The sequence below is a fragment of the Anoplopoma fimbria genome, chromosome 20 (assembly GCF_027596085.1).
Source record: "Anoplopoma fimbria isolate UVic2021 breed Golden Eagle Sablefish chromosome 20, Afim_UVic_2022, whole genome shotgun sequence".
Taxonomy (NCBI): Eukaryota; Metazoa; Chordata; class Actinopteri; order Perciformes; family Anoplopomatidae; genus Anoplopoma; species Anoplopoma fimbria.
In genome coordinates this window covers 191,018-200,000 of record NC_072468.1, presented here as the reverse complement: position 1 = coordinate 200,000, position 8,983 = coordinate 191,018, and the positions used below count along the sequence as shown (strand labels likewise).

The 8,983-nt window shown below is 40.3% G+C and overlaps 1 protein-coding gene across 1 annotated transcript; it reads right to left on the bottom strand.

Annotated features, from left to right (window-relative positions):
- Nucleotides 1-3,819: 3,819 nt before the first annotated feature.
- On the bottom strand, nucleotides 3,820-8,439 carry LOC129109195 (G-protein coupled receptor 20-like). Its single transcript, XM_054621201.1, has 8 exons — nucleotides 8,412-8,439; nucleotides 7,041-7,111; nucleotides 6,129-6,380; nucleotides 5,767-6,033; nucleotides 5,398-5,642; nucleotides 5,168-5,252; nucleotides 4,139-4,264; nucleotides 3,820-3,951 (listed from the first exon to the last, which is right to left on the bottom strand). The coding sequence occupies exons 1-8, from the start codon at nucleotides 8,437-8,439 to the stop codon at nucleotides 3,820-3,822; spliced, it is 1,206 nt and encodes a 401-aa protein (XP_054477176.1).
- Nucleotides 8,440-8,983: the final 544 nt, after the last annotated feature.

The following is an 8,983-nucleotide window of genomic DNA, read 5'->3' as shown; positions in this document are numbered from 1 at the left end:
TGACTCTGATGCTAACCCTTCACTCACTGAGGTCTGACTCTGATGCTAACCCTTCACTGAGGTCTGACTCTGATGCTAACCCTTCACTCACTGAGGTCTGACTCTGATGCTAACCCTTCACTCACTGAGGTCTGACTCTGATGCTAACCCTTCACTCACTGAGGTCTGACTCTGATGCTAACCCTTCACTCACTGAGGTCTGACTCTGATGCTAACCCTTCACTCACTGAGGTCTGACTCTGATGCTAACCCTTCACTCACTGAGGTCTGACTCTGATGCTAACCCTTCACTCACTGAGGTCTGACTCTGATGCTAACCCTTCACTCACTGAGGTCTGACTCTGATGCTAACCCTTCACTCACTGAGGTCTGACTCTGATGCCCTACTGAGGTCTGACTCTGATCAACCCTTCACTCACTGGTCTGATGCTAACCCTTCACTCACTGAGGTCTGACTCTGATGCTAACCCTTCACTGAGGTCTGACTCTGATGTTAACCCTTCACTCACTGAGGTCTGACTCTGATGCTAACCCTTCACTGAGGTCTGACTCTGATGCTAACCCTTCACTCACTGAGGTCTGACTCTGATGCTAACCCTTCACTCACTGAGGTCTGACTCTGATGCTAACCCTTCACTCACTGTCTGACTCTGATGCTAACCCACTCACTGAGGTCTGACTCTGATGCTAACCCTTCACTGAGGTCTGACTCTGATGCTAACCCTTCACTGAGGTCTGACTCTGATGCTAACCCTTCACTGAGGTCTGACTCTGATGCTAACCCTTCATTCACTGAGGTCTGACTCTGATGCTAACCCTTCACTGAGGTCTGACTCTGAGGTCTGACTCTGATGCTAACCCTTCACTGAGGTCTGACTCTGATGCTAACCCTTCACTGAGGTCTGACTCTGATGCTAACCCTTCACTGAGGTCTGACTCTGATGTTAACCCTTCACTGAGGTCTGACTCTGATGTTAACCCTTCACAGGTATAAGGTATAAAGACGGAACATACCTAGAGGTTTACTCCTAGTTGTACTTCAGCTGTGTTAGCAGTGTCCCATCAGAACTCTCTGGTTTGGGTCGGCTGTGTTAGCAGCGTGTCATCAGTCTCATTGGTTTCCACAGTAACAAAGCGAGGCGTGGTCGTTAGGCGACGACGCATATGACGTCATCCAGCGCACTCACCTACGGAGGGCGGGGAACCACAATCATCATAATAATAATAACTTCGCTTTTCTTGTTCTCTGGTACATTTAACATGTCAGATTAGAAATGATGAAAACTACCTGTTCAACCTCCAAATCACTTAGTCTCTTGTGCACATCATTAAAGCAATTCCTCATTCTAATGACCAAATGTTTTGCTCATTATTATGTACAATGTATCAGTTGCTTGTCATGTTGATCACATGTGGTGTTCACCCCTAAAGAACATCCAGGCATTAGTTCATTGCATAAATCATTATTACATCCAAAATGGTTGAACCAGTTGTCATAAGCTGACAAGCATATTTTATATACATTTCTTTTAGACTATTTTGGTAAATGTGTCTTTAATTAATGAATTGCTCTCAGATGCATTTGATGTGTACATACTGCACTGTAACCCCCAAAACAAAATAGCCTGCAATGCAAACAGTCAAGGTCAAATGTGAACTCCTGCAATCAATCTCCCACATACGCTACTTTGAAACCTTTACTGTTGATATTAATAAACCATAGCCACTGTTTACATCAGACAAGACTCACAGAGACAGCATGGCTAAGCATTTTGACTCTCAGTTACACAAGGACTTGTCATTTTGATGGCACTGACAGGTGCTTATAGATCGAAACATTTCCTTGAAAAGAGAAAACAGATATAAACTTATTATTTGTGTGCAGACCTCCTTTGTGCCCTGCAATTAAGTATTTTTTCCTCTTGAACCTGAGAGTCTTTGCCTGAATGTGGTCTCTCTACTGACATGTTCATTGACACAAATATTACATTTTGGATAAACTAAGGATTTGGCAGGCAATCCATTTTGTGTTGAGAAATGTACTTACTGTTTTGATAATTAAGGATGAAACAAGAAATGTACCAAAGCGAATGAGAAAAACTGTAATATCAATAATGATAAAACATACAAATAATAATTAAAGTAATGTATTAATCATTTTAAAAAAGGCATTACATTTTAAATTCTGTTAATTGAGCATTAATCAACTTATTGGTTGCAGTTTTTCCAAACCTCATTCCTAAAATATAAAATTAAGACTTATGAGAGCTGTTTCACATTTGAATAACCAGGCAAAACTATTTGCAGAACCACCCGGAGGAGGCTTCACTACAGTGGTCTATACATTGATGACCCTTTCACTAGAACTTGATCCTATCAATATGATGCAAGTCAAATAACTCGTTTTACGAAGTACCAGAAAAGTACCAGATCAGTACATAAAGCAAAGAAAGGTATTTGACTCGCTAGAAAACCCCTTTATTTACCCCTTATCGTTTCTCTTTTATACATGTAATGACATTTTGCCCGCTAAGAGAGGTTCTGATGATTTTTGATGAAACAAAATGACAAAACGCTTATTGAACAGCACATAATAAAAAAACTTTGTTATAATAAAAAATTATCATATCAAGCCAAACATTCACATTGTAGCTGCTTTCAGTCGTCCAAGCAGTTTATTTGAGTGAAAACATTTTCTTTGGTTTCTTATGGTAATGGTCTTTGAAAAGGAGTGCAATGTCTCCCTCTGCTGCACCAAAGGGATTATCTTCCCAAATACTCCTGCGTGTAATCCAGGTAAAACAAAAGTGTCAATATCTTTCCATGTGGTAAACAGATACAGGTGTGACCTGTTTTACATTGTGTTGCATTTGTATATTGTTGAATTCCCTCCTGTTCACAACCAGGCATTGGAGTAAGAAGTTGATCCAAGTCTGTTTGACAGTCCATGTTCCCCTTTAATAAAATAAGAACTGCAATGGTCCCTGGCAGGAATCAGGTGGTCAGCAATTTCTTCTTTTGTGAATACCAGCACTTTTGTCCTGGCCAATCACTAGATATTCTGCATAACAGAAGTCACAGATATCAGCGGTTCTCTTTGCAGTGGCTCTGTGCTCGCTCCCTTAGCCAGGTGATTAATTAAGGGATTACATACAGTCTTAAAGAAATAGTGCTGAAACAGTGAAGACTATCCCTGTTATGTTACCAAAATGAGAACCGTTTCAGTTTTCTAAAATTGAATTGACATAGAAAAGTGCATTTGGACACTTTATATATATATAATATATCACTGCTATTACATCAAATATGATTTTTTTTAAAGAAACTTTTTGTCACTATATGGTTCAAGTAATAATATATATTGCTCAGCTTTGTATTCGGTTGTATTGTTAGAATTTGACAGCATACTGGTTTAGCATGGGGAGATTTTCTCCCAGTGGAATTTCGCAGGTCCAAAGTACTGAGAAGGTTAATGTTATGTTGCAGACAATATATGTCTGTCAACGTTGTAATTAATTCAAGTAATAAAAGTTTTTAGGTTGCTGAACCAGCTGAATTTGTTGGACCGTAATTGATATTATTATAAATATTATTTTTACAATATTTATAACAGCTTCATTGGCTATTGATCCTGAGCACTCTCTGTAACATTGGTCTATACACTGAAGCTGATCAGCATGTTACAGAGTCCAGAAATATCAGCCACTTTTCTCCAGGCGACTGTGACACCTTAGTAACTCTCAGTTTTCTTCACCCCATGTGAAAGAGGATTTACAGTGTTTGGTTCTTCCCCAGATTGCAGTGAAACTGGGATCTTGGTCATCCTGATGGTATTATTAGTGATGGCGTTCGCCGTCCCACCTGAGGCCTTGGAGCTGTGCTGCATGCTGATGATGTGTTGTGTCTTTTGTTCTCGTGCTCTGCTCGGCGGAAAATATTTCTCATGGTGGCCTGAGGGAGAAAAGAGCTGTAAATTATTCAGTGAATCGATGAGTAAATAAGTGGATAAATGAGTGATGGGTGGACAAATAATGCCCGGAGGGAAGGATTGATGGATAGATGGACAAGTGACAGAGAGGAAGAATGTTGGGATGAATGGGATGAAGTAAGGTGACGACGGAAAGTACTCTAGTCTTACCTTGAAATTATTTGTAACAAAGCAGTAGACGACAGGATCCATACAGCTGTTCAAACTGCTGAGAGTGACAGTCAAGTGGTAAGCTATCACATGGTGAGGCATGTCAGGGTGGAAGTACACCACCACCTGCAACACAATACGAGAACACCGCCATGATGTCACACACAAGGTTGTTACATTTGTCCAAAAATGTATAAAAGCACCAACATGTAATGCATAAGCACCTACTCATTTTTAAAAACACAGTAGTTCCCAACCTTTTGGCTTGCTTAAAATAAAGCATTGTCTACTTGTATATGATCGTTGCTCAGTGGTGCCAAAAAAGTTTGACTTCCGAGTATAAAGGTCAGATGAAATGCCTGGATCTTTGTTTTATGGGGCCCTTAGAAAAAGCACATTAGCGTTTCCTTTAACTCTTCCTCCCAGCCCTCGGTCCAGCCTCATTCTTGGGCTTGTTCACATTAACGGAGGAAGGAGAATAACTCTGGATCCGGCTATTTGTGCATTTAACAACCTTTAGAACCTAGTGATTTAAACAATGGCTATTTATGTGTTCATACTGGGAAGTTGATTTTAGTAAAAACAATTAACTGCTGAGTTACAGATGTATCTTTCCCATAGTGAGACAATGGGAAAAACTCTTTATGGGCCCCCTTGCATCATGTGACGATCCCAGAAGTTGTAATTGTAAAGAGTCTAAAGAATTCTAAAGAGTTGAATTGACTCTGAAATGTACCACTATGTTCGGTGTTACTTTTACTCTCTGTAGATTAGGACCATACTTACACTGCAGTGGTGGCGACAGAAGGAAAACCAACCCACGGCATCATGTTGTTTTATTTAGTTATTGATATTATTTTGCACTTTTTGCACCACCTTCATTTTGTGTATTGGCTCAGTGTTACTTGATATTTGCTCTTATTTTAATTTGTGTAATAATATATATTATACTTCTAATACTTCCAGGTCTTATAATTTATGATTATTCTTTTTATTTTAAAACAATATTTCAACCTGTATCTCACTCACCTGTCTAATGTGGAAGGGTGTGAAGCAGACAGTGAATATGATCAGCACTGTGGTCAGCAGCTGCACAGCCCTCCTTCTCCTGTCCCTGAGGAAATATAGTTCAAAGTTAAAAACCAGCACTTTGATACGTAAAACACTGTATTTTTAAGTTAAAAAACCAGGCAGGATATGTCATGATATTCTGCACTGCACTGTGTCTATGTATATTGATAACAAAACATTGATTGTACCTGCTCTGCTGCATCAGGCGGCGGTCGGCTAACGCCCACATAATTCTTAAAGTGAAGACCATAATGATGACGAGGGGAAGAAAGAACTCAGTGATGGTGAGAAAGAGGAGCTTTGAGTGGCAGCAGCCCGGATGCTGGAACGCAGTAGAAAGGAAGGAGTAGGTGACCACGATGGCAAACAGCCAGACGGAGACACACACACATTTGGCCACACTGGAGTTCCTCCACCGCCGGGACGCTTCAACCTGAAACGGGCGAAAGAAAACATTTAGTTTTTAAGTTGTTTCTGGTTTTGATGCCTGGATGAGCAGGTATTCAGCATGTAAGGCTCCAGAAAATGTAATTTACCAAACTAGAGGCAGAACCCACCTGCACGATGGCGAGGTAACGGTCGACACATATGCAGGTCAGAAACAAGATGCTGCAGTACATGTTGACAAAGTAGCTGAAGATGTGCAGGTAGGAGCAGGTGAGACAAGCCCCCCCACTGTAGTACAGCAGGATGCGAGTGGGCAGAGAGAGATTCACCAAGAGATCCGTCACCGCCAAGTTGATGGTGTAGGTCACAGAGGTGGTCTTTTGCTTGGTGCGGAAACAGAAAACATAAAGGGCGACTGTGTTGAGCACCATGCCCACCTGTGGGAGAGGAGAATTACGGAGTTTTGAAACTCAAATAAGGATGTAGGTAATAGTTACTTCTTTACAATAAGGGCTCCCGAAAGAGTGCCTACCAGGAATATGAGAGAGTTTATGACCATCAGTGCAATCCAAAGGCCGTAAAAGTCATTGTAGAGCCCCTCGTCCAAATGGGCCAGTCTTTGAAGATATACTTCCACACCACTGCTGTTACCGGGACTGGATATTACAGGCAGGATGGAAAATGAAGTGTTGATAAAAAGCCAGGACTCAGTGCTGTTGAAGTCCATCATGATGGTGATGATGATGAAGAAGATGATGATGACAATCCAGAGTTGGTGCAGAAACTGTTAGACATAACACACAAGGTTGCGATGTATTAAACAATTACTTTACATTTTAGTCAGGGGGAAACTGTAAGATTCAATGGAAGGCTGTTACAATGCCCATCTGATCATTTCTATACCTATTCGGAGGCTGCCGACTATCCCAGCATGCATTAGGGTGACAGGGACACACACATACACACTTACAAAAGACTGTGGTGTTAGTTTAAACCCTATGGAAACTCATGGACAAACATACAGAGCACAACAAAGATTCTCTCTCTCCCGTCCTGACGTCCTCTCACTCCTCCTCAGTGTGGTTGTTGCTGTTGGCATGACCACACTGACAAAGACACTTTAAACAAATATGAGACTTATTTAGATAATTATTCATATTGTAACTATGTTTATTTATGCAGCAATGTTGTGTGAGGGGTGCATTTATTCCAAGCTGTATTCATTACAGAAATAAATATAGATTTTAACTCTTACTGGCACATCCTTTTTCGTAAAACACAGACATCTACTACTTTCTGGCCAAGATGCGACCTTTTCAAGGCAGTCATAACAGAAGAAGAAATTGCTTCACTTGAATAGCTCAGGTCAGATCAGATCTGAACTAAAAAAAGTCATTTTGTGCCTGTGTGAATCAATGGTGATCTGCACGGCCTGTTTATTTACCTCATAGAAAGATGGTGCATTCCTCTCGTAATTGGGATAAACAGAGTTGATCTGGGTAAACTGGATAAATTCTGTGTGGACAAGAAAACTGTTATTTCCCGGATATTTACAATTTTAAGTTATTAGTAATCTTAGTCTATAAATTTACATGAGGAACATATTTATTGGTGAAAAGGCACTAGATGAAAAATCCACTGATGATACTTACATAACTGCAAAGTGAATACAGGTGGAACAAAAGTACAATATGTACAATAAATGCTTTCAAGTGCAGAGAACAGTTAAAATGTAGACTTCAAAGGTGAACAAGAAACTGTAACAGATGTCACCCAGACAAAAAGCAGAAGGTATTTTTTTTTCACATTTCACATGTTCACAGTGTGGTGATCATTTATTGCAGTGCACAAGCATAATCCTGCTGTTATGAGACTTTATAAAATTAGACACTCCAGTTAACTACGTGACCCTTTCCATATGGTTTTCATCTGTGAGGCGGAAAATATGCAAATATGAACTACAATCTACCAGGCATGAATATTATAGACAGCAGAGGGCAGTCAGTGACTGTGCCACATGTTATGTATCTCAATGGGATATAATGTGAAAATGTGGAAATAATATAGATGTAAGGATGTAAGGATATTTCAAGATTAGACCATACATATTAACAACAGAAGAGGATGAGTTGAGGAGGATGACGCAGATGCAGAAAGCATGATTGATTCAAAGTCATGAGAAACTCCACAGGCATTTAGAACATGAAAAAATGTCAAATGATGTTAAACACCATATTTTCCATAGAGTGAGTTTCAACCCAAATTGTCTTGAGGCAGGAATGTTACCCTATTCTTCCATGACAAGTGTAGTTTAATTATTCATGTGAATCCCACACTGGATAGGTTTGTGTTGTGTCTGCTCGTGGCTCACAACTAATCTCTCACAGCAAAATAATTGTGGGGCTGATGTAATATGTAGTCTGTTCAGGCTAATGAGAATAACATGCTCAGCTGAGGGTGAGGCATGAATAATGTGATTTATCTGCATTAACAAGATCAGTCAAGCCATAGAACATCAAGAACACTGAAGGAAATAAATGGGTGTTTTCGTAGTAACATCCCCTGGTATTGTTCATCTTACTGGGAGCTATAGTTCATCATTGTTAACAGCGCTAACGAGCGTTATGAGCGTCGCTCTGGGGAAATTGTGTGTTAAACCACTTATCTGTTCAGAAACAAATGGCAAGGACAAGTAATACTTTCCAGTGGTTTTTCTATTATTTGATGTCAAAGCTAATCTTTGGAAAGATGACTGCTGAGCCCCTACATATGCTAACCTAACAATTCAAAGCTAAAGAGGAGTGCTTTGTTGCACCTGTAACCACACCCAACTGTGATGTCATGGTGTCCTGGAGTCCACCTGTACATCTCAGGGCAAATTTGCCACCTCATGTGTGGATGTCCAATCAGATAAAATGTATCCTTGTCCATAGCAGCCCATGCATATTTTGGGATGGCATTTGGAAAAGAGGCCAGTTTGCAATGCAAACAAATAGAGCAAAGAAAATGCTGCATGCAGGCTTCATGGCTACCCAGAGTTGAAGACTAGAAATCCAAGCTGATATAGCCTGTAGTTCTTCCTTTCATCCAACTACGTCATGACCAATGACAGCGCTGGATGCAGGAACACCAACCGATTTTGCAGCTGTGAACTCGGTCAATGTAGCACACACAAGGGAATTTATTGATTCAGTCGACTTACATTTAACGTCAACAGTGATTGGACGTTCACATAAAAGGTGGTGAACTTTCACTTTTACTTTTCCTCTAGTGGCATAGTCAGGTCAAATTTTGGTATATGGCCAAATACTTGCAAAAGTAATGACATTCCCATCTGCTTAAGTTTATTTTTAGTGCTAATTAGCAAATGTAAGCATGCTAACATGC

Excerpts from the sequence above, each read along its gene's own strand:
- LOC129109195 (XM_054621201.1), bottom strand. The coding sequence starts at position 8,439 with ATGACATCACAGTTGGGTGTGGTTACAG. Across the intron at positions 7,112-8,411 it reads ACAGTTGGGTGTGGTTACAG|AATTTATCCAGTTTACCCAG; the intron begins GTGCAACAAAGC and ends TTGTCCACACAG. Across the intron at positions 6,034-6,128 it reads TAAACTCTCTCATATTCCTG|GTGGGCATGGTGCTCAACAC; the intron begins GTAGGCACTCTT and ends CCTCTCCCACAG.